Source organism: Hemiscyllium ocellatum, chromosome 32 (genome assembly GCF_020745735.1).
Source record: "Hemiscyllium ocellatum isolate sHemOce1 chromosome 32, sHemOce1.pat.X.cur, whole genome shotgun sequence".
NCBI lineage: Eukaryota > Metazoa > Chordata > Chondrichthyes > Orectolobiformes > Hemiscylliidae > Hemiscyllium > Hemiscyllium ocellatum.
The window spans coordinates 32,604,424-32,630,821 of record NC_083432.1 but is presented as its reverse complement, the minus strand read 5'-3'; the positions used below and the strand labels follow the sequence as shown (position 1 = coordinate 32,630,821).

Here is a 26,398-nt window from a genome sequence, read left to right as displayed (position 1 = left end):
TAACTTTGTGGCATTCATTAAAACAGGATTCCTTTTGTGCATTTTGGAGTGGTCAGCATTTAAATCCGAGATAAAAAAATAAAATATCTAGGAAAGAATGCAATCTGTAGTGAGGTTTGGAATGTGTTACAATCCATTGTGTTTGGATTTCAATGGAGGCTGAAAGACAACTGCCTAGCACAATGGAGTGAGACAAAGAGAATGACAAATTGGCTGTGATCTACAGAAACAGGCTCCTGAACGAGAGTGCTGGAAGCAAAGATAGACAGATTGCACAGGTGCACAAAGAGGGATAAGACCTCTCAGACTATTGGTTAGAGGTGTCAAATTACAGAGTAAGAGAGCAGAAATACAGGTCATTAGCAGTCTAGTATTTTATTTTCTCAAGGGTGACTCTATTGGTGGTTGCACAGCCATCATTTTGATGGTGATTACCTCCCTCTTGCCTTATTCATAATACATAACTTCAGAAGGTTAGAATGATTTAGAAACATTTAATCACATGTGCTTCCTTGGAGTCTATGAAAGACTATGAAAGTTGCAGCAAGTTCTGAAAATACTGTCTCCACAATCCCACATAGCCACATTTGGTAAGCTTTGTTATTTTAAGACTCAGCATGTACTTGCTGTCTACAGCTTTTGAGCAAAGTTTGGCCCTCAATCATGTATTTAATTATCACTGCACTCTAAGTGACTTCACTTGCCACTAGTCGCCTATATAGTGTAGAGATTTTATAATGGGAAGCAATTTACAACAGTTACTCACACAGAGAGTGAGATGGTCCATAGCTTTATGTCAGCTTTTTCATTAGATTGTGGACTGGAAATGAACTTTACCAATTATTTGACAGAGTGGGTCCATTTTTAAGCAATGAACTGAAGTTTTTTTTAAAAAATATGAAACTTTTTCAAAAATCAACACCTACAATATTTTGGCGTGGACATTTGTAAGGAAGACAGCGACATATTTAAGAACGTTAACTCTGCTTTCTCTGCACAGGTGTTGCCAGACCTGCTGAGTTTCTCCAACAAACTCTGTTTCTGTTTGTTTTAAATCTCCAGCATCTGCAGTGCTTTCTTTTATGTTTAAGATCTTTCTATCTTGAAGTTATTTGTAACACATGTTTTACATCTGTTTGATGCTGTGTAAGCAGTTGTATGTTTTCCAAGGTTAGAATACAAGGCGCTGGGCAGTATTGAATGATCTCAGCTCTTCATAAAGTAATTTTCAAAGTTCGTCCATTACTACTAAATATCCAGTGCCTGCTGCAGTATAGCCTCTGCACAAAACCACTGCAGCAGTATTGGCTTTGAAACAATTGTTACAACTTGCAAGCTAATGTTTTCCACTTCAGTTCTGTGGCTGGACTGCCAAAGTTAAGAGGAATGCCTGTTGGCAGCTTGATTAGCCATCATACTGCATTAGAGATGGAAGGATTTCTTTCTTAAAATTAACTTCTGTTTTAGCTATAGAGGAATGTTGACCTTTGTTGATATGACGCATAGGCACATTGACCGTGCATTTACCTATCGATTTAGAAATAAATCTTGCATGATATATGTTCAACTGGAATCTGTTGAACTAATATTACAGCGGTTAAGGGGCAGGTCCTCTCGAGGTGTTTGCTTTGCTGGAGGGAATATTTGAAGCAAAGGATGGAGTAGAGCTGCAGCAAAAGCAGATTTTGCCAAATTCCAAATAATATTGAAAACAACTGGAGCAAATTTCTTGTAACTGAAGTTTCCTTTTCTTGTTTTGCCTTTCTTTTCCCCAAACCCCCACCTTTTGTAAAAAGGCCAAAACGTATGCAACCTGAACCCTTGCGATAACAGCACCTCACTATGTAAAGCAAACAATGGGATTGCTACCTGCAACTGTCTGCCCGGCTACTTCAAGTTTGCTGCTTCTGATCGAAGCTGCAAAGGTGGGTGACAACTCTCCAGTGAATGTGCTTTTTAATACATAGACAGCAATGATGTGCATTCGTATAATGCATTTCACATTGTGAAATACCTTAGACAAAAGAGCAACAGCAAACATCATTTGACACAGCAGCATATGACCACACATTGGAATGAAATGCTAAATGCATGTTTGAAGAGATTGGCTCACTTTACAAAGCAGAAAAATGCCAAGAGGTTGAGAGCAGATCTGATGTATGGGATATGGGCAGATGAGAGCACAGTCGGTAAATGTGCAGTGATTTAAAGTCACTGATATTAAAGAGGCAGAATTGGATGGGTATACAGATTTCCATGGGTTCTGTTACTGAAGGATGCAACAGAAAGGGTTGTGGAAATGCCATGACAAGTGATGAGGGCAGCCAAAACTTGAACTGTACAGGTCGTTCTGTTATTAACATGTGTTTCGTTAATGCAAATTCACTGTAATGCAGTTGACAAATTGGGGAAACTGGTTTTACCGCACAAACGTTTAGAAATGTGTTGGCTATAACGCTGTTACATTGCCAACACTTTAAGCGCTGTTTCTACAGCACAATTTTTCTAAAACGCAGGATTGCACAAGAACACAACCATTGCTTTAAAGAAGAACTGTACTGCTCACCTTCCTAATTGTTTATAACACTTTCCGTATAATGTATTTTGTTGACTTTTGAGACCAGATCTGTCATTTCAGAGTTAGTTATTCTTACTGGTTATTCTTTTGGTGAGGTCATGTGACATGTTTTTAAAGTTAGTGGTGAACTTACAATCATAAGTTCCAAATTCTATCCGTCAATGGAGAGGAGCCATCAAAGTAAGGCTTTGCGCATTTGTTGGTCTTGCAAAATAGTCCATCCCTATGAGCTCTTGAAATGGATTAAGATCCAAAGGGCAAAGTAACTTGTGAAAGTTTCCTTAATTTCCAAATCCATCCAGTGATTTGATTGTCATACACCATGAATTTCAAAGAGTAGAATTATACTCTGCTACAGGATTTTGCTTCAAACTTACCAGATTTGTTGCTCTTTACTTTTGCACATGTAGGGCAATCTGTTAGTTAATGCTGAACCACAATGATAACCTGTCCCTGCCAGTGTCCTTCTGAAACCAGCCCTCATCACAAGATAGTATGATGCATCTGCATACTTCTCCATTAAAGCTACCACTGAACTCTTTATTTCCAAAAAACTTTAGATATTTGAACATTAGAATAGGAAATATGTATTGTAGCCGAATGCTAAGTGTATCTTTCACACAATCAAAGACTCCAAATCTCACTAACCTGCTAATTAACATACAACCCAGAGAAGATAAAATGGCCCAAGAAATACTGGATGCTTTAGTGGTAACCCTTCATGATTCTATAGAATCTGGAACAGTTTCTATGGATTGGGAGGTAGCTCATGTAACCCCAGTATTTTTTCAAAAAAGGAAGCCGCAATAGAACAGGGAATTAGAGACCAGTTTTCCTGACATCACTGGTGGGAAAATGCTGTAAACACCATTACAAAGGAATTAAGAGCAAAGCAATTCAAAACAGTGATGGGATCTGACAGAGTCAGCATGGATTTACAAAAAGGAAACCATGGTTGACAAATGAGGGTAGTGTTGATGAAAGGGAACCAGTGGATCTAGTTTACCTGGACTTTCAGAAGACTTTTGATACTCATATAAGAGATTAGCATATAAAACTAAAGCATGTGGCGTTGGGGATGGTGTAAGGACATAGAGAACTGGTCGGCAGACAGGAACCAAAGAGTAGGAAAAAACAAGTAATAGAATCCCTGCAATGTGGTAGCAGGCCACCCAGACCCACCCCACCCCTAACCTATCCCTGTAACCCTACAATTCCCACGAATGATGATAGATTGAGAAAGAAGTGGGAGGCAGGGTGCAATGGGATCTGGGTATCCTCATAAACCAGTCGCTGAAAGTAAACATTGCAGCCAATGGTGAAGAAGGAGAAAGGTATGTTGGGCTTCATAGCAAGAGGACTGGAGTACAGGAGCAGCGATGTCTAGCTGCAACTGGACAGAGCCTTGGTGAGACTGCACCTGGAATGTTGCCTGCAGTTTTGATCTCCTTATCTGGGGAAGGATCTTCTAACTATGGAAGGGGTGCACCAGAGGTTTTTCAGGAATCAGTCTGGTTATGATAGGATTGATTTACAAAAAAATGTGATTGGATCAGTTATGACTATATTCTCTGGAGTTTAGGAGAATGAGAGGGGTATCTCACAGAAACCTACAAAATTCTAACAGGACTAGACAGGATGAATGCAGGAAGGATATGCCTGATGACCGAGGAAGTCTAGAACCAGGTTTACAAAGGAGTATATGGGTTGCACTGTTTTTTTTTAAAATATATTTTTATTGAAAAAGTAGATTTTTAAAAATATTACAACAAATACAAAACAATACAGTTCAAAACAATAGAAAGAGAGAACGCAAAGTAAAAAAACCCAACCCGCCCTCATGTACAAATGTATAAATATATGTGGAAAAATATATAATTTTTTTTAAAAATTAATTAAATAAATAATAACCAACAACAAACTAATAGATAGTAATAACTCAACTCAGCCAAACAAGACAGTCATAAGTTCGCAGTTCCTCCTCCCTGGGTATTGGACTCGTAAAACACAATTGTTATGAGCCGTAACAATTTAACAATTTAAAGCCCCTATTAGTGTGGCAGATAAATCTGTGTCCAGGTAGTCCAAAAAGGACTTATGTCTTATAAAAATTCTCAGTTTTGAGGTGTACCATACTTGTGAGAAAATCCAAGGGGATATGCTCCATAACAATCTTCCGCCAACCCGATAGGCCCGGGGATTTTCGGATATCCAACCTAGCAAGATATTATTTCTTGCGCACAAAGTGAGGATATTGAAAAGCTTTTTCTTATGCGCATCTACAAGGAACACACTGGGCAAAGCAAGAAGAAGAGAGATCGGTTCCTTCTCCATCCTTACACCCAAAATCCTCTCTATAGCACTGTTTTTTAACAGATGTAGTACTGCTATTGTGCTAATGGAAACATGGCACTAGTTGAAATGTATAAGTATTAATGAAACATAATCAACTTATTTACTTTTCTTTTCTAAACAGCCTGTCTAAGTGGATTTAAGCTTGAAAATAGAATATGTGTGAAGTAAGTTATTAAATATAAACTGCTACAGCAGACACCTTTATTTGTGTCTGTTACTTTATTTCCCTTTCAATTTCTGTTACGATTTCAAGAAATACTATACACTTGCCTCAGTCATACTCTCTCTTAAGTACACCATTGAGGCTCCTAAATCACAACAGTCATGAGGTTGAGGTAATCCAATTGATCCTAGTTCTGTACAGTTTTGTGGACTTGAAATATCTGTGATGGAAAGGCACTTTTATTTTGTTTGTAACTCAGTTTTGTTCAACACCTTCTGTGTACTATTTGATTGCTTTTCTACTCTTGAGTCGGCAGCCAGTCTCTGTGTACTGCACTGTTTTTAAACTGTGTACCCAAATAGCAAGTGTGTACAACATCAGCTGCCCAAGTTTTCTTGATAAAATCAAACAACCTTTACTGATGTTGATATGAATGATTTAGATGAAGAATTAAATCTGATACTTCCAAATTTGCAGCCAACACAAAACTGGGTGGGAATGTGAGCTGGGACGGTAACACAGAGGTCCTTCTATGTGAGTTGGAGAAGTTGAGTAAGTGGGCAATTGCATTGCAGATTAAGTATAATGTGGATAAATGTGATGTTATCTGCTTTGGTAGCAAAAATAAGACTATTATCTGATTGACAATAGATAGGGTATTGGTATCGATAATTTGAATCTTTAACATTGCCAGGTTTTCAATCCTGAAAGGGAATGTAGCTCTTAGCCATGTCTAAGCATTGTGTAAAGTTGCCTCTGTGTACCAGCAGGAAGCTGCAGCCTTCAGTAAAGGACTGATGCTGTCAAACTCAAAAGCAGCTCATGCATTGCTCCAGATGGTCTGTGTCTTGTACGTGGGCAAAGATCCAGAGCTGTGTATTCGAAAAGGATCAAAGTAATCAGTTTGATTGGAATCCGACTCCAGGTGCAGCAAAGCCCAGTTGTGAATCTAGACTCCAAAAAACATAGAAAGGAGGCAAACTAATAGCTATTTCAGCCATGCAGTTGGATTAATACAGAGACTTGCTGTCCAAAAATAATTAACTTCTAATGACTTTTACAAATTTGAAATGGGAAACCTTTGGTCCATCAACTTTGACTGGAAATCCAGAAGGACTTCATTTTGAATTTATTATGCTATGCATTATTGTTGATAATTTGAATCCTTATCATTATAAGTTAAGTACTGCTGCATAGTTGGTGTTAGATAGCACGTGATTCTCATTAAACATCCCTGGCTATGTGGTTACTAACTATGAAAATTCAGTGTACGGATTCCACAATAGGTTGCTAGTAGAAATAATCCACAATATCCTTTTTAGACTGTCTGTGTGAAATAAGCCTGTTAAGCTAATTTACTTTACTGGAAGGGCTGGATCTGATTTTCAACATTTGCTCGACAATATAGTTCTGAGAAAATGACATCTCTGTTATTTCTAGGTGTCCATTTGGTTATGGAGGATTTAACTGTGATAAATGTAAGTACCTATCATTTAATAAACTTTTGCCAACAATTGTTTTTATAAATTATTCTGAGGTTCAGACTTTTTTTTGTAGTCAAATAATGAAAGTGATTGTTCGAAGATAGATGTTTGGTGAAATGATCCAAGATCATATTGATGAAGTGAGATTTGTTGCAGTGGGTTGCACGCTCTGACTAGGTTTCTCACTGCTGGCCTGTACAGCGTGAAATCTGAGTGGAGCCTTTGATGCACAATGACCTGAAAAGTGGACTGGCATGGTGACAGAAAGCATGCTCTGTGGCTTCAGCAGTCGTCACTTTCTGGTTTCATGTAACACTGTAGCTATTTTAAGTTACACCAACAGGTGCCAGTGCTATTTTTTTTCACTACTCAAGGATAATGTGGTTAAGCCTGAGAGCTGTTTGAGCCCTCAAGTTAAACAATTTTTTTGATTTTAGCCCTTTGCCACCGACACTCTATACATACAGTCAAACTGAGCAAACCAAACGCACAGCTTGACAGAAAACAGTTGTTAATGCTGGCATTTCTATGACCAACCTTTTGCAAATATAATCACTACAGTCATACGGTGCCTGTAATCCTGAAATTTAGCTTACTAATGATGTGCCAGGTATGCTTCAAGTCAGCAGCCTGACTAACTCTGGATAACATTTCCCATTCCCTTGGTCCCACCATGAGGCTTAGACTCCACCTCCTTCTGTTCCTCCTCCTTTTACCTTTCCCCGCTACCATGAGCATTCCAAAAGGTTGGCAGTGCCAGTCTCCTGCAGAGGGCAGCAGTGTTGCTGAAGACTAACCAATGAAGGTATCCTATTATTAAAAGAAATTATCTATGCATATAGATCTCTCCAAGTACTTTTCCTACTATTGGTCAGCAGGGCAGTAATGTTTTCTGAAATGCTATATCTCAATTTGCCCACTGTTAAAAATTGTATATTGTTCGTAAGCACCATTATTGAATGTGCAGGTCAAAGACAGACAAGCTGAAACTAGTTACTGAGCTGTGCCCTATTTGGAGGAAAGTTGCCAGTTTGGGAAACATAATGCACCTTTTGATTTATGACCACATCCTGAGAAGCCAAATCTGGTTTCAGTCCAGCAGAAGCACTGGCCTGGATTTTGTTGAGACCCCTGTAGATATTTCTTGGAGATCTTGACTTGGGTCCTCCCTCATGGACCAGTCATCTAAACGCCCTGATTATAACTGGAGGTTAGAGGCTGGAAATTCAGGACCAACTAACCCCACCTCCTGACTCCTACAATCCTGTCCACTACAAGGCTCAAGCCAAGGAGTATGACACTCTACTTGCCTGGATGTGCACAGTTCCAACAACACTTGGGAAGCTCAACACTGCCCAGTAAACTTGTTTCATTGGCATCCCATCGATTACCTTCATTCCCTCCATCACTCAGATACAGTGGTAGCAGCATGTACCATGTACAAAATCTCTGAGGCAATCCACCAAAGCTGCAGGGACAGCACCATCCAAACCCGCAACCTCTGCCACCTAGAGGACAATATGGGGAGCGTCATTGCCTACAGGTTTTCCTCCAAGCCACACTTGACTACTTGGTGCTAAATTGCTGTCCTTTCACTGGTGCTGGGTACAAATCCTAGAACCCCTTCACTAACAGCATTGAGTGTCCATACACTCTATGGACTGCAGTGGTTCAAGAACACTGCTCACTTCTTGAGGGTAATTGGGAACGGGTAATAAATTCAGACTTAAGTAGTGAAACTCAATTCTATTAATATGAGTGGGCTGTGCCTATTTGATTAGCAAAACAAAAGCAGGATTATTTTGGAATGGCCTGTTGATAACAATTTATCAGACTTGTGGTGAAATTGAAGTTCTTATCAGAGTTTAATCGATTGTGTTTGTGTTGCATAATGGTATAGAAATAAACTCTTGCAGCAGGAATCCAAGGAGTATTTTGTTTCTAAACTGTAGAGTATTTTGAGATCATGTTAACCACCCGGACTTTGCAGTTGGTGAGAAATGAGTACCCACTGTAGAGGAGACCAAATTGTGAGCAGTGTGCACACCATAGTATGTGTCTGCAAATGGAAAGTCACTCAGTGAAACTTCTGCACAACTTAGACAGCAACTTCCTGATCTTGGTATTTAACTGATCATGTGCAGATGTGAAAAGTTGTTTTAATTGAATTAATACGGTAAATTGTCACAACTACTTCAAAGTTTCTTTTTCTATTTTGGGTTGTGGAACAAAATGAGGAAACAATACTGCTTTAAACCAAGAACTATGGAAGGAATCGCTGCATTCTTAAAAACATTGAGAGTTGTGTTCACATATTTACAGTGGGTGTATGCAGAGCAAGCTTTACGAAGAGACAAACTGCTGATTAGTTTGAGCAGTCAGGAATTATCAGCATGGATAACAAATTTCAGATTGTTTACCTCCAGGCTACAAAGGGAAAGACATTGTCGTATGCCCCCTCTGTCTTTGTCACATGTGCTGTCTCTCTCTGTTGTGCACTTGCTCTCCGTAGCACTCACTCTCTGTGTCCAGTGCAACTACTGAAGCATGTCCAGGGACTCTGTCTTAATGTCTAAGGACTATTTTGGTCATCCAGAAGAAAATAGCTGTTACTTTCTACTTGGGTTTTAACTGTGTAAATTCGGTATTGGTAAAGTTGGAATAAAATCACCTCAGGGACGTGAGCCCTGAGGATTAAGAGACTGCAGCCTAAAAACCTAGGAATCCATGTTGAGGAGGTTTAGCAGATGCTGCCTAATCTGACCAGTCATTCTGTAGTAGTGATAAAGTGGATATATTTATATGAAAATGGGAATATATACATGACCAGCATTGTTGTGCTTCACCTCAGTAAATCTCAAAATCAGTATAGCTGAAAGCATGAACAAATCTGTTCAGGGAGAGAGAAGACAGCCAAATTTTTGTAACAAATACTTCATTATAAATAGTCATCCTGTAAATTCTAATTCTGTAATTACATGGTTTGAAAATGGAATAATTCACCTTTTTTGTGAATTTATATGTTTGGTTTAATGTGTTCCTGATCAGGTTAAAATCTGATTCTTTCTGGGTATTCTTGAAAATGGGATACATGCCCAGTGTGTCAAAACTGTAAGATTTTGCATTGAATATTAATGCGTGGTTTCTGTTTCTCCAGCATATTTACTGGCAGTTGTGGTGATCTCCTGTGTACTGGGTGGTATCCTCCTCCTCTCGTTGTTGGCCCTAATTGTAACCTGTCTCAGGTAAGGATGTGTCATGAAAAGCAGAGTTATTTCTGTCCTGTGCTGTTTAATAAAGGGTTGGGTTCAGGGAAAATGATGGTCTTTATTCCCAATGATGAAAACAGCACAATTGACCAATCATCCAAATTGGTAGCTTCATGACGCTGGTGGAAATATTTCTTTAGAATGTATCTCTACTTGTTGCCCTAATGGTCTATCAATTGAATTGTTAAATGCTGAAGAATAAACCTTCACAGCTAGTTTTGAATGAACATCAAGCTGACGAGCCGTCAAATATCCTCCCTTTCACCTGTGAAAGTCCCCCCTAAAGCCTTTTGGATGCTATTGTGATAACGAGCCAAAACCCAAAAGTACTATGGATATTTTTAATGTGTACTTCCAAAATCTAAAAGGTACGGCCAACTATGCCTGTAGATATAAATTGAGTTGCTATCTGTGCATTTGGAGAGAGAGAGAGAGAGAGATACATGAAATGATACATCTAAAGAGGCAAAAAGAACTTCAAACAACAACCATTCAGAGGAGAAAGTGAGGTCTGCAGATGCTGGAGTATCAGAGCTGAAAATGTGTTGCTGGAAAAGCGCAGCAGGTCAGGCAGCATCCAAGGAACAGGAAATTCGGCGTTTCGGACATAAGCCCTTCATCAGGCTTCCTGATGAAGGGCTTATGCCTGAAACGTCGAATTTCCTGTTCCTCAGATGCTGCCTGACCTGCTGCGCTTTTCCAGCAACACATTTTCAACCATTCAGAGGGGAAGGGCCAACTCAGAACTGACTGTACTGTGATTTTCTGTGACTACAAAAATAACAAGAGACCGAGGAACCCCTGCTCAACAGCAAGCCACCTCCTCTGGATTATGTTCCAAACCGCAGAGATGATTTTTAATTTTCTCGTTGAAGAATACAGAAGGGCATCAGTTAGAAGGTCAGGTTTATATTTGCTACAGTGTGCTAATGGGACTGAATATTTTCACGTGCCAGTGGGTTAAGTTACCCTTTATGCACTGGCGTGGGTCCTAGTGTTAATGTGCTGTGAAGGTCACCGTTGATGACCTATCCCCTCGTCACCCCTGTGTTGCAAGTAGAGGGACTTTGTATTCTGAGTGCTAAAACCAACAAGCTAGCAAGCCAGACTAAAGGGAACAGGACAAAAAAAGGACTCTCCCTTGTGCTGAACGCTGGAATTCAGTCACTGTCAAAAGGAATGAGGATAACAGAATCTCAACCAATCTACAAAGCTGAAAATCTTGAAATCAACTGTTCAACTACCAATGTCAATGCCACCAATGTCAGGCATCCACAAGGGAAGGGTTCCATTTTAAAATTGATCTGTCACGACCATCAGGTTGAAAGGCGAGGATAGTTTGTGGATGAATAAAGAAGTTCATCCTTCTCCCTGGGAGCTTAACAGTTTAGGGTGTCCTATCTAGGACCTTAATAAATTAAAGAACATTGCCTGGAAACTGCACAGAACAGTACCTATACTCCTTTCGTAGTGCACAGCAGTTACAGTGAATGCTATTGTCTCTGACTGGGTTGAATATCGTACACTTATGCCTAATTTTATATTTGACAGCCAATACTTCAGCCAAAATGCCTTGATAGGAATAAATGCTGGAGAAGTAGTGCAGTGTTTCAGTGACTCAATCTCCAAGGCTCCTTCAGCAGCAACATTATGTTAACAAATGTTAACCAATAATTAATTTCCCTGGCTTCTAGGTTAGAAAATTAAAACTTTCATTTGTCCTTCACATACGATGCCCTTGAGTGTAAACCTGCTTTGCGTAGAGTGTCCATTGTTGTTTTCCCATTGTGTCCAAACCCTCTCATTGTCAGCAATGTGTGTATCGCTTAACTTTACCCACAGCCAAAGTGCTTTATTTTCTGTATCATTCTTGGACTTATACAGCAATTTAGGGATATGCAGATCAGGTGGAAAAGTGGAGTTGAGATCCAGGTTCATCCATGAATGGTAGAGCAGACTGAGTCCTTGTTTTACAAATTGGGAGCTAATGACATGGAATGATTGAAGTTTCTGTACTTGTTGCTTTAATAATTTTTCAACCAAGTTGAAGTATTCTAAAGGAATAAGTCTTCACAGCTAGTTTTCTTTTACTGCTCTTAGTCATGACAGTGAAGACATCAGTCTGATGTACATCATTGTCATTAAAGGGTAGTGATTTTTTAAAAAGTCATTGTTGAAATACTGTTTCTTTCTTCATTGCACTAAAGGAAGGGTGATATTTTGGTCAGTCAAACCTCAGTAGAAATACTCCTTGGCTAATCAAAACAACTTAAATGTAATTTTGAAGTATCATCCTCAGTCTCTCATTCACCAACTCCACTGTAAAGGGGAAAATAAACACTGTGCAGCCATTTATATTATCTCTGCAGCCTTAATTCTACTTGGGCACTCACATATTTCACATCAATGGATAGATGCATGGGCTTAAAGTAGGGTTAGAATGCTGTGAGATCTGCACACATCTAATTGAAAAATGTAATCCCATCATAGAGTTACACAAATTATGTTATCAAATGCTGAGGTTGGAAGTGCAGTTAAAGTGACATTGACTCTTATTTGCAGGTGCAAAAGTGGCTCTTGCAGTTCCTCATCAGACTCTCACGACTATGTCATGTGGCCCAAATCCGAGATGCCGAAGATTCCCCGTGCCACCATGCACTGGGATGGTAATCAGCTTGAAATGCAAGAGAATGGAAGCACCAGCAGTTTAAATGATATCCATCGAGATGCTGGGAGAACAGTGAGTGCACTTAAAACTGGAAAGTAGAGGGTGGGGGGGGGGAAGAAAAGGTGGAAAGAAATTGGGCCATTCCTTTGATTAAATGCAATTCTTGCTGGTTTCACGAAGCCATAGCTGTCAGCACTCTCTAGTCACCACTAGGATTAGCACAGGTCTTCCCAACAGAGAACTGGAAAGTTTGTTGTGTTGGAAAATGTTAGTATTTGGTTTTGTTTCTGATTTTCCTCTGCCACTGATGGACTGCATCCTTCTCCAAACACCCATGTTTTCCAATAAAGCAGTTTCAGACTTTTATTTTAGAATCAGAAACAAATCTCTGGTTCACCTGGAAATTTTGTGAAGCTTGTCGGCCGAACAGATATAATTAGTCTGACACAAAAGTTACACAGTGTCTAAAGTTCTTCATTTAAAATAGTCTCCTGAATTTTATATTTATCTCAAACGTTGCTGTCCAGCTTATCACTTGTATTCTTGTACTTTGGAACTGGAATAGTAATTTCAGTGTGGGTATGTTTTTGCTGATTATAATTATAGATACAGAAGGCCAATTAGCCCATGTAACTTCATCCACCTCAAGAGGTTTTAATGCTTCATCCACCAAGCTTCCGGGCTTTTCGTCTCCACTATGCTTTACCTGAATGACCATTCCATAAGTAAAGCACACTTTGGTGACATGGTGGCTCAGTGGTTAGCACTGCTGCCTCACAGCATCAGGGTCCCATGTTCGATTCCAGCCTTGGGCAACTGTCTGTGTGGAGTTTGCACATTCTCCCCGAGTCTGTGTGGGTTTTCTCCGGGGGCTCCGGTTTTCTCCCACAGTCCAAAGATGTGCAGGTTAGATGAATTAGCCATGATAAATTGCCCATTGTGTTAGGTACATTAGTCAGAGGGAACTGGGTCCGGGTGGGTTACTCTTCGGAGGGTTGGTGTGGACTTGTTGGGCCAAAGGGCCTGTTTCCACACTGTAGAGAATCGAATCTAATCTTAATGCAAAAGAGTCTTTAGACATCATAAAGTTATCTGGTCCTAGGCTAAACCTGTGTGCCTTTTGATGGAACAAAGCTGTTTCATAACATTGTAGATCCAGTACATAACCAGAACTTGGTGTTCCATTTCCTAAATAAACTTCAAATTGCCTGTGAAGTGTGTTTTTGTACTGTTACAATTTAGTAGCAAGCTAGCCATTGTAATGTGTGAAAGGTCATTTGGTTTGATACATGGCCATCTCATTGGCAAGCATCAGATATAAATGAATCTGTAAAGCCGCAGAGACTTGTTACCAAATAATGTCGAGTTACTGTAAATGGTATTTCCTCTATTAAAGACTTAGATGTGGGTAAATATCCTGATGAAAAATATTACTCGCATTTCACTCTGGCCTAATTCTGAAAGTATATTAATGGTAATCACTTAAGTGTCAGGTAAATGGCTATCATTCTCCACCCTTGGAAATTAACTTAGAATGTCCATCTTCTCCTTTTTAGGAATATTGTACATGTTGTTTCAGATCCTGTTAGGGACACGTTATGTTTGAAATAAATTTGTCATTAACTGTAAGAATCATACTACAACTTTTCATAGTTTTAAACAATAGCTTTACAATTAAAATTTTAAAAAAGCAGGTATAACAAACTTAACACTAACTTAATTATTAGTATGCAATGAGTCCACTGTTACTTTCCCCTATCTTTCAAAATCTAGAAAGCTCTTTCAATTTTTAAGGGACCAAGCCTGGATGCCACAGCCGTCTGAAAATCACAATCCTGAAGAAGGGTCACTAGACCTGAAACGTTAATGCGGATTTCTGTCCATAGTTAGGATATTTACCCACTTCCAAATCTTTAAAAGAGGAAATACCATTTAGAGTAACTGAACATTATTTGGTAACACGTCTTTGCAGCTTTACAGATTGATTTATGTCTGATACTTGCCAATCAGATGACCATGCCTGAACTGCTGGGATCTTACAGCAAATTTTTCGTTTTTTTTTTAAACAACAAGTCATAGAGTCATGCCACGCAGTAAAAGCCCTTTCGTCCATCAAGTCTGCCCTGACAATAATTACTGCTAAAGGCTCATTAATCCCAATTTCCTACATTTGTCCCATATCCTTGAATGTTATGATATTTCAAGTGCTCATCCAAATACCTTTTAAAGGTTTAAGGTTTTCGGCCTCCACTATCTTCCCAGTCAGTGCAATCCAGATTCCCTCCACCCTCTGAAAGGTTTATTTTTCCTCAAACCCCCTCTGATCCTCCTGTCCCTTACCCTAAAACTATGCCCCATGTGATTGGCCCCTCAAACACGTGGGACAGCTGCTCTCTATTCACACTCATAACCTTATGCACCCCAATCATGAGCCCCTCAGCCTTCTCTGCTCTCAAGAAGATAATCCAGCCTGTCTAGTTGCTCCTTATAGCTCATTCTCCATCTCAGGCATCATCCTGGTGAACCTCCAGTGTAGCACCTCCAGTGCTATCACAGTGAGACGATCAGAACTGCACACCTAACCAACGCTCTGTACAACCCCATCATTACCTCCTTGCTCTTACACTGTATGCTATGACTGATGAAAGCAAATATCCCATTCATGTGCTCTGAAAGTGAGAGCTGTCACAGTGACTTTGACCTTGTGCCAGCCCCATAAATGACCAGATTCACTCGGCTCAATTGCACAATCTGCCTTTTTCTTTTGGATTTCCCTCACTGTTTTTTTTCTGCTGTAAATCTCTTCCCAGGGAATTAGAAGAGGACATTTTGCAATTATGAAACTGAAACTAAGCATCTCATCAGGAACTGATAGAGACCCCTAATTCATTGAAACCTGAATATCAGTGGACTGTGAGCTTTCTGATTCCTAGCGTCCGCAATCTTTTTTTTCATCTGGAATTCACTTTTGATTTTTCCTTAGTTTCACAGTCAAGACACTTGGAGACTTCCAGACTTCTTACTCTATAAGGATTCTACTGCTTTTTGCCTTGACTTTGGACACTCTGTTCCTTCTAAGCCTGCCCCCATAATTCTTTTAAAGCAATTTCCAAGCTAGTTCTTCAAGCTGTTTTCTGCTTACACCTCTTGTGACATGAAGGGAAGGTAAAACCTGCACCCGCACCTTTCCCTCCCTCCTAAGACCCCAAAGGATCCTTCCACAGCGATTTTCCTGCATCTACAATGTCTGTTGCTCTCAGTGTGGTCTCTACATTGGGGAGACAGGTTGCCAATTCAAGGAACGTTTCAATGAACATCTCTGGGACACATCCACCAAACAACCCCACCGCCCTGTGGCCAACCACTTCAACTCCCCTCCCACTCCACCAAGGACATGCATGTTCTGGTCTGCCTCCACCACCAAATCCTAGCCACCCAATGGTTGGAGGAAGAACGCCTCATCTTCCACCTCGGGACTCCCCAACCACATGGCATCAACGTCAATTTTACCAGTTTCCTCATCTCCCTTCACTCCATGTCATCCCAGATCCAACCCTCCAACTCAGCACTGCCTGCTTGAGCTGTCTTTTCTGTCTACCTCACTTCCCATCCATTTGTTCCACCCTCTGCTCCAACCTATCACCATCACCCCTCCTCCTACATCCACCTATCACCTTCCCAGTGACCTTCCCCACAGCCCCACCTACCCTCCTATTTATCTCTCAGCCCCTTTTCCCCTCTATATTCTTGATGAAGGGCTTATACCCAAAATGTTGACTGGAAATGCTCCCTAACCTGCTGTACTTTTCCAGCATCACACTTGGAGTTTAGAAGATTAAGGGGAGACTTAATAGAGACATACAAGATAATACATGCATGTTTACCTTTAGAGAAACCTCGACTAGCACTCCCAGATCCCTTTTTTTCTGCTTCAACAAGGCAAACTGCCTTTTACCGGAAATTTCTTAACTTTTGCTCCAAACTAGGCAAATCTTCTGATTTTATTTTCCCCAATCAATTCCAAGTGAATAGCAATCTGCATCGATCTGCAACTTCCTTCTGAGGACGCCTGGATAAAAGGTAAAAGTCAAGTGACCTTACCAGACCACAGGTCTGCTCTCCCTTTTTAGAGAGAGAGAGACAACTGTTTTGTTTAACCTGAGGGTCATCATACCTTTGAGGGGAAAGGTTGAGGAGTGTCCTTCATGGTAACTTCTGCTGTTGGAGGAATTGAACCCATGCTATTGGCATCCAAAAAAGAGCCAATTGAGCTAACAAACCCTTTTACTTTACAACTGGATAACATTTTTTTTAAAAAAAGACCTCTTACCCTCAAATGCTATCTCCATGGCAATCTGGCAGGCTTTGGGAAGCTCATAACTGAAATATAAACCAATTATCTTCAAGATAACTCCTTTTGATTCTGTGACCAGTACGAATAATTTCTACCTCTATTGGAGTTTGTGATCCTCTTTCTCAGAAGTTCTGGTCCCAACAAGAAACTCCCTGTTCACCAACTGCCTCTAGCTTCTTCTCATCTGGGGACCACAAACAATTTAAATATTTTATTAAGACAAGTGGTTGATCTTCTGACTTCACTGCTAGCTTATTTCTTTATCCAAGTTCTCACAACCAACTCTGACAATGCAAGATTAACGTAGGTTACCATTTAATTGCAATTAACTCAGGCTTGTTTCAGTTGCATTTTTGCTCGGACTGTATATTTGTTTTTAATTCCATGTCTCCCTTTATCTTGCATTTAACACTTTAATTCCTAAAACTGAAAGTTGCCTCTCAAAAATATGAACAATGGAATGGAGACAAGTCGGCCACAAATCTAGAAGACTGCCTAATGAGACCATAAGACCATAAGACATAGGAGTGGAAGTAAGGCCATTCGGCCCATTGAGTCCACTCCGCCATTCAATCACGGCTGATGGGCATTTCAACTCCACTTACCAGCGTTCTCCCCGTAGCCCTTAATTCCTCGAGTCAACAAGAATCTATCAATCTCTGCCTTGAAGACATTTAGCGTCCCGGCCTCCACTGCACCCTGTGGCAATGAATTGCACAGGCCCACCACCCTCTGGCTGAAGAAATGTCTCCGCATTTCTGTTCTGAATTGACCCCCTCTAATTCTAAGGCTGTGTCCACGGGTCCTAGTCTCCTCGCCTAATGGAAACAATTTCCTAGCGTCCACCTTTTCCAAGCCATGTATTATCTTGTATGTCTCTATTAAGTCTCCCCTTAATCTCCTAAACTCCAATGAATATAATCCCAGGATCCTCAGCCGTTCCTCATATGTTAGACCTGCCATTCCAGGGATCATCCGTGTGAATCTCCGCTGGACACGTTCCAGTGCCAGTATGTCCTTCCTGAGGTGTGGGGACCAAAACTGGACACAGTACTCCAAATGGGGCCTAACCAGAGCTTTGTAAAGTCTCAGTAGCACATCTCTGCTTTTATATTCCAACCCTCTTGAGATAAGAGATAACATTGCATTCGCTTTCTTAATCACGGACTCAACCTGCATGTTTACCTTTAGAGAAACCTCGACTAGCACTCCCAGATCCCTTTATACTTTGGCTTTACGAATTTTCTCACCATTTAGAAAGTAGTCTATGCTTTTATTCTTTTTGCCAAAGTGCAAGACCTCACATTTGCTCACGTTAAATTCCATCAGCCATTTCCTGGACCACTCTCCCAACCTGTCTAGATCCTTCTGTAGCCTCCCCACTTCCTCAGTACTACCTGCCTGTCCACCTAACTTCGTATCATCAGCAAACTTCACTAGAATGCCCCCAGTCCCCTCATCCAAATCATTAATATATAATGCGAATAGCTGTGGCCCCAACACTGAACCCTGCGGGACACCGCTCGTCACCGGCTGCCATTCTGAAAAAGAACCTTTTATCCCAACTCTCTGCCTTCTGTTAGACAGCCAATCCTCAATCCATCCCAGCAGCTCACCTCAAACACCATGGGCCCTCACCTTGCTCAGCAGCCTCCCGTGTGGCACCTTATCAAAGGCTTTTTGAAAGTCTAGATAGACCACATCCACTGGGTTTCCCTGGTCTAACCTACTTGTCATCTCTTCAAAGTCTTGGTTTCACTGGGCAATTTGTCATATTTAGTTCCAGACGGAACCATTTCAATAATGAAAAGCTTTCTGCAGATAAAGGACGGAGAGTCATCATTTCTTGTTTCGACGTGTGCTGACTGCTGGGAACTCTAAAGAAAATTGTTAGAATCTAATAACTGAATTTTGAAAAATTTCAATTTTCTCAACTCCATTTCCTTGGGACTCAAAAACAACAGGTGGATGTTACAGCATTGGTTAATGATCGCAAAATGTTGCACAAAGTATTACTATTGAGATTTGTTTATTTGAAATTTGTTGACTACTGAGCCATCTTGGTATAATGACTATCTTCACTTTATACTTTCACAATGAAAGCAGTTTCTTCTCTGTGTCCTTCACATCAGTGCTTGCTGCTTAATGTTCAAGCATTTATTTCAAGCATCAAAAGTACAGTAATTTTTAAAAAGTTTTAGTATCCTTTTAACTCTTCCGCAACCACATTTCCAAACTCTACTTGTATTTAAATAGTACATTATAATAGTGTCATGATTTGGAGATGCCGGTGTTGGACTGGGGTATACAAAGTTAAAAATCACACAACGCCAGGTTATAGTCCAACAGGTTTAATTGGAAGCACCAGCTTTCGGAGCGCGATCCTTCATCAGGTGATAGTCTACCTAATGAAGTACTATCACCTGATGAAGGATCGCGCTCCGAAAGCTGGTGCTTCCAATTAAACCTGTTGGACTATAACCTGGCGTTGTGTGATTTTTAACTTTATAATAGTGTAATGGCCTTGTCACACAACAGACTTTGTGCTGCGTTACAGTGACTTCTAACTTAAGATCTTTTCTGTCAGAATACTTTACAACTTTTTTAAAACTTCGTTGTAATGTAGTCATGAATTTGGCTGTGGCACCATTTGTCAAAAATTGTTGCATGGTGAGAAAATTTGTTGAACATCAGGTGATTCGTTTAATGACTAGAATGACCTCATTGTGGATGGCTTGTGCTCAGCAGCTGTGGTCAACACTGTACAAAACGTTTTATTTTGTTTTGCTTGCTTCTTAATAATGATCCAAGTAAGATTTAGGTCGTTGATTTCCCCTTCGCCACAAAGCATTGTGCCTAGAAGTCAGTACAGCATCTGCTGTCAGGTGTGCAATTCCCCTTCACGTGCTCATTGCCTTTGGTAACTAGACAACCCCTTTGCTTAAACGATGAACAGTGACTCACTAAAAGCTGCAGTCAAATCCGATTGCTTAGACAGACTTCTTGTCCACTCATGCTGTCAGCCTTCATCTGGAACAGAATGCAATATTTTATCAAAATGGGTTTTATTTTGTCAGAAATATCAATCTTGACACAAAGGGGAAACATGGCGGAGCCCAGGGAGTGACTTTAAAATTGAAGAGCTTGCCCATTCAGGGGTAATGTTGAGAAGCATTCCCCCTACACAAAGGGTGGTGGAAGTCTGAAATTCTCTCCCTCAAATAAAAAAACGGCTGTGGCCAGAACAATTGAAAATGCAAAACATGGGATTAATTGACTTTTATTAGGTAAGGGCATGGAACCAAGCGTTAAGTGGAATTTAAGATACAGATCAGCTGCGATGCAGTTGAATGGCAAAGCAGGCTTGAGGGACTCAGTGACCTGCTCCTGTCCCTTTGTTTCTACAATACATTCCTCTAGAAGATTCTATCTTTAAACTTCAAGCAGTAAATGTCACTCATTCCTCACCCAGCAGCCTGAGCATTTGCATTAAAAACAAAAAGGTTTCAAGATGTATTTGAAAGAGTATAACATTATAGTAAAGTACACATTCAGTCAGTGTGCTCCCAATTAAATTGATATCTTGCGTGTTTCTATTCTAGCCTGAAAAAAATGATGACCTGAAGACCTTTAAAGGGAAGCAGCAGTCCCGGTACACCTATCTCTGCCAGGGTCAAGAGAATCCATATTACGTCAGTGATGAGAAAAAACCCGAATATTTGTAAATGGAGCAGGATTGATTTTTAGAGGGTGAAGCAGATATTCTTTCAACTATTGATAATGTTTGTGCTTCTGTGCGTGTCGCATAGCAAGCGTAAAGGGTAGGGAAGGGGGAAATAAAGGTGGAATTTTGTACGTTGTTTTTAAACCAAATTCTTGGGACGTATTTCTGTAGTGAGGCAACTATGAAACAAAAACCTTCAACTTAGTATTTAAAAATCAAGACTCCAATTTTCCTGGCCATTAAAATGTCAGACGAGGGACTTCCAACTTCCGGCATTAACCTATTGGAACATTACCTTTGCCTCTCTTCCTAACACTATAATAAAACAGATTATTCTTCCAAATTTAACCAAACAATGCCAGGAGGAGCACAGAGACTTAATGAGGAGGGTAGGATTGGCAGGAGGTGCGGGGTGGTTTTTGATCTGTGTGGGGAGGGGGAGCGGGGGGAGTGGAGAAGGTGTGGTAGTTGTTGATGGATGGGAATTTAATCTGGTTAGCACCCAGAGTATTTCTTTTGGTATTGAAGTGTTGAATCATAATTTTAGAATTTTCCTTCCGTTTTTACCAACTGATTCAGTACATTATTTCCAAACCATAATACCCAAATGTAAAGGTCCCTCCTTCACCAGCTAGCTATTACATTGTGCTGAACACAATACTGTAGATGGCTGCAGTAGGAGAACATTGTTCATTGATGGTCAGAAGACTACAGCTGACCATTGCATCCATGAGTTCCTTCTAAATCTAGCATAAAATTAACAGGTTTCCACATTTCAGCATCCCTTATAGTGACTGCAAAATTGTAACATTTTAACTTTTGATTGGATGTGTTTAAACAGGTTGCTCAGTCACACCACTAATGTTCCCTCTTTAGATTTGCATAGTAATATAATTTTCATTGAGTTTTCATGAATATTCGATAACCAGCTCTTTTACATTGTGCTGCTGTCTTTGAATGGGATGGAAAACGCAAAGCAATGTGGTGGGACTTTCCTTTCAAATTTTAACCAAGCAAAGTAAAAGAAAATTGAAGCAAATCTTATCATTAATGATTAAAATGTTGATTAGTAAATGATAGGAAATTACTAATTGTGACTTAAAATACCAGAAGGAGGAGAGTCTAAATGGCACGCCAATTTTAGCACTGTCCAATCACCAGCCAACTGAAGAGGATGCATTTCCACCTTTAAAATGTTTTTTAACAAATACATTGCACATTTTTCTGATCAAATATGTGGATGTAAATTGTAAATACACTGGGGAGATACTATACTCCAAGATGTATATTTAATTTTCTTTCGGTTTTAATCTTTTTTGAATTCCTTGGTGTTTTTTTGATTTTTAGGTTCTTCAATATTTTTCTTCAATGAAGACTTTCCATATTTGGCAATCTAAGCATAAATAATTTTGCCAAGGAAAAAGTGGTGGTACTAAGTTTTGCAAATAAACTAGGCAGTCCTTCTGATTTTTTTCCCTGAAAAAAAACTTCTTAAAGTTTGGTTTTTAATACTGATAAATTAATGTAAACACTAGCTTGTATTCTGAGAAATGCCAATAATTAATTATTATCTAGTAATAATTAGTTTGTCCCATTCTTAAATAAACTTTATTTTTGCACTCTGGGTCTTGACTGACAGGACTAACTATACTGCTTGCCATGATTAATACTTGTAATGTGTGGTTTCCCTATAAACTATGGGTACACCATAGAAATATTTGCAGATTGGCCATGACATTTTGGCTAGGGTGCATGTATGAACTAAGTGATCTTATGACCAAGAATAGTGATGCGCACACACACTGTTGACTTCAAGGTGCATAGTTACTGCTATGGGACAGCAGCTTTATGGGCCCACAGAGATTGGCTGCAGCCAAGCAGATTTTTAAGATTGACGTTAGAGTCTGCCAGCCTTAATTTGGTTGATTTAGTTTAATATAACAACCTGCTGCATAAGCTTGAGCTACAACAACTGGTAGCTCAAGACCAGAGTAAAATGTATCTCTGAATAGTTGTTTGGGGGAATTGAGCGTTTTGGGCACCTTTCCATTCCTTTTCTCTCTGATCTTGTTAAAGGATATTAAAGCACTAGTAGCACTTGATTGTTCAATGGTAGGAGATGCTGTGACAAAGTGTTATTGAATAGTGAAGCTCAATAACCTTTTCCAGTTTTCAGTCGATAGGAAATAACTCCAAAGATTAGACAAATAAAGCACACAAACATTTGTTTGTCCTTGGTAACTTTAGATTCCAAATCCAAATGTTGGCATCTCCTATTATTGGTGAATGGATATAGACCAGATTCCTGCAGAGCTTTCCCCAAAACGGTGGTTATCTCCTACAATATTCAACTTGAGTGTCTTAAATAATTGTATAATGTAAACTTCAAAGCATGTTTGTGGAAACACATAAGCTTGTGCATGTATAAACTTTTGTTTCTAGATCAAAATGGAACAGCCTATAAATAAAGATGTGACTATTTTTCCCCTTATATAAATGATATATTTTTGCAATACAAAGAATGACTATCAGAAATGGAAATGAATTTACTGAACTGAAATGTACTCCAGCTTTCAATGCACAAGCCGATTGTACCTAATCTGTTTGAGTTGTTAGTAAGGTTTATGTTTTTCCTTTAACATGGACGTTAGGCTTTGTCTTGTCTTTCTCTCCTTGTCATTTTCTGCTTAGCCTCATTCTACTTTGCCTTTTGTTCTGTCAATGAATAGATTATATATTATTGTTTGCCCAGGATAAGAACTAACTGCTTCATGAGGTGGGAGTATTCAGTGGGAAATTGGAAGTAGCCAACAACTGAGGCATAGAGCAATTACTCCCGGCTACATTAGAGCACAAGAATTTTTTTTTAATGGATGTAGTTATTATGGTTCATGGGTTCTGAATGCTATATAGGTATCTTTTGACTTTCGGCATCCCATTGAAAGACTTGCAACTGTGCTTGGTTGCATTTTTAAAATTTATTTTTGGAGGGGAAAGCGTAGAGGGAAAAGAGGGTACACCACTCAGGTTGTGACTACTACTGAATATTTATAGATAGGAGATTGGTTTTAGCTTTGTGATGTGGTTGCCCATTTGGAGATCACCTCTGCACAAAACAGAACCAAAATTCAAACGAAGAACCCTTCAGAGATGGCATAGTTTCTACATTAATTCCAAAAAATGTACATAAGGGAGACACTTTCACGTACCCAATGAACCTGCTTCATGGCTGTCACTTGTGTCTGTGTTCTGTTGCGTTTCAGTAAATGTGTAATGGAAAGTGTACTTCCTGGAGCTTAAAGATTCCCGTTGCTCAAAACAAATTTAATTTGCTGCTCTTGCATGGAATAAAAATGGCCAAAGTTGCATTCTCAATTTGGATTAATGGTTTTGCTTGTAACTTTTATTTTGTACATTGTAGTTATGTGAAATATAAAAGAATTTCATGCCAAATAGGAGTAAAATCATGAGAATTTCAAGTAACTTTGTTAAAATCACAGGTATTAAAATATGAATTTGTTTTTCTATTGATCACCCATTGTACAATTTAAACATATTGAAATAAAGAAAAATTCTTTCCAGTTTCCACCTTGTTCTTTGACTCCAGGTAAAATCAATACAGAGAATGGAACTGGTAAGTTTTTGTACAAATGTTGGCTTGTACTAAAGGGGGAGTTGAGAACCTGTTTGTTCTCTACAGTGCACTGCCAAATGCATATTCAATTACGGTACAACTAACAACCCACTCAGCAACTAATCTATTCAATAGCCCACACAGATGAGAGAGCTAGTTTAGTTTGGCAATTGAACTTCCTTACAGATTGATTTTACATTTATCTGCTAAAAGATCAATTGTCTTTATTATTCCAAACCATGCATTTATCTTTGGTAATTGAGTGTTCCAAACCTAGATGTTTGGTTGTTCAAGTTTTGAAGTGCTTAAGGAATCAAAAAACATGCCATCTGCAAATGTTTGTGATCAAGATCAATGTCCAAGTCATAATGTGGAATAGTGGACTGTGGTAGACAAAGTTAAAAATCACACAACACCAGGTTATAGTCCAACAGGTTTAATTGGAAGCACTAGCGATCAAAGTGCTGCCTCTTCATCAGGTGTTCCACAACCACCTGATGAAGGAGCAGTGCTCCGAAAGCTAGTGCTTCCAAATAAGCCTGTTGGATTATAACGGCGTTGTGTGATTTTTTTAACAACGTCCCAACTCAGCACCTTAATTATTGTTGCTTACTGCAGGGGTATCAAAAGATAGTGACAATGCAATGACTTTTGTACCATCCAAGCCTCCCACCCCCCAACACCCTTCTCTCATAGTATGGTGGTAGTGTCCCTCCTTCTGGACTGGGAGGCCTGGGTTAAAGTCCCACCTGCTCCAGAGGTGTGTAATGCCATCTCTGAATGGCTTGATTGAAATCATATGTTAAATAAAATTTCAGTGAAGCAGATATACTTTTACAACAATTGTAAGCTCTTATTCCAGATTTTGTTGAATTCAAATCTCTTCGGATGCCGTGATCCTCTCCCTTCCCTCTCTCTATACCATTTCCTCAACGGGCTTTGCTGTAAATTGTTCATTTGGAAACATGGGTGATTCACTGATAGCGGCTAATAGATTAAAAAAAAACTCTGGGTGATTTGCTGATGGAGAAAATCTGTTCACATGTGTGTGAGAGTATTCCTGGTTAGAAAATAAATTATATCTCCAGATCATGAGCCCAGCATTACTAGTCCAGTGACATTATTACTTTAAGGGTATTGCTATTCTTTTATAAAACTCTCTAATTGAGCCTAGTAAATGCATTTGCAGCTGTACATAACCCTACCCTCTGTGCAGTGGATTGTAGTAGTTAGATTGATTCTTCAGCAATAATTAGCAGACCAAGACCTAAGCAGTACAAGTACTGCTCCTGAGTGTATACTTTGTACTTCAGTTAATTCATCCAATTAATCATCGGCAGATGGACAAAATCCAAGAGGTGTTTCATTCTTTTAGACTTACCCTGTACATGACCACATCGTCTGCAGCAAAAAAAACTGAAAATACATTGTGGGCTAAATATTGGTAAAAAAATAGATTTGCATTCATACGATTTCCAACAATCCATCACTGCCACCAGGAGGGAGATCGTGGCACTACATCCATTTATCTCCATGCTTAAAGTGGATGTGAATGTTTTGATTTGGAGATGCCGGTGTTGGACTGAGGTATACAAAGTTAAAAATTACACAACACCAGGTTACAGTCCAACAGGTTTAATTGGAAGCACACACCTAGCTTTCGGAGTGACACTCCTTCATCAGGTGATTGTGGAGGGCTCGATCGTAACACAGAATTTATAGCAAGAATTTGCAGTGTGATGTAACTGAAATTATACATTGAAAAATTGATTGTCTGTTAAGCCTTTCATCTATTAGAATACAGTGATAGTTTCACTTCTTTCATGTGTAATGTGGAAAAATTCCGAGGTGGGTCCTGTCCATGAAAAGCAGGACATGTCCAACCATTACTGCCCTATCTGTATCCTCTCAATCATTAACAGAGTGATTCAATGGTTAGCACTGTGCCTCACAGCACCAGGGACCTGGGTTTGATTCCAGCCAATAGACAATAGGTGCAGGAGTAGGCCATTCTGCCCTTCAAGCCTGCACCACCATTCAATATGATCATGGCTGATCATCCTTAATCAGTGTCCTGTTCCTGCCTTATCTCCATAACCCTTGATTCCAAAATCCTTGAGAGTTCTATCCAACTCTTGGGTGACTGTCTGTGTTGAGCTTACACATTCT

General features: G+C 39.7%; 1 protein-coding gene across 1 annotated transcript in view; it reads left to right on the top strand.

Moving 5' to 3' along the window:
* The window catches only part of LOC132830885 (protein HEG-like), a 92,528-nt gene extending 68,347 nt beyond the window's left edge, over positions 1-24,181 (top strand). Inside the window, exons 7-12 of the mRNA XM_060848805.1 lie at positions 1,797-1,925; positions 5,055-5,097; positions 6,537-6,574; positions 9,738-9,825; positions 12,412-12,589; positions 20,474-24,181. Of these exons, the coding sequence (XP_060704788.1) occupies positions 1,797-1,925; positions 5,055-5,097; positions 6,537-6,574; positions 9,738-9,825; positions 12,412-12,589; positions 20,474-20,596 (599 nt within the window). The 3' untranslated portion in view covers positions 20,597-24,181. The remainder of the gene's footprint in view (positions 1-1,796; positions 1,926-5,054; positions 5,098-6,536; positions 6,575-9,737; positions 9,826-12,411; positions 12,590-20,473) is intronic.
* The last annotated feature ends 2,217 nt before the right edge of the window (positions 24,182-26,398 follow it).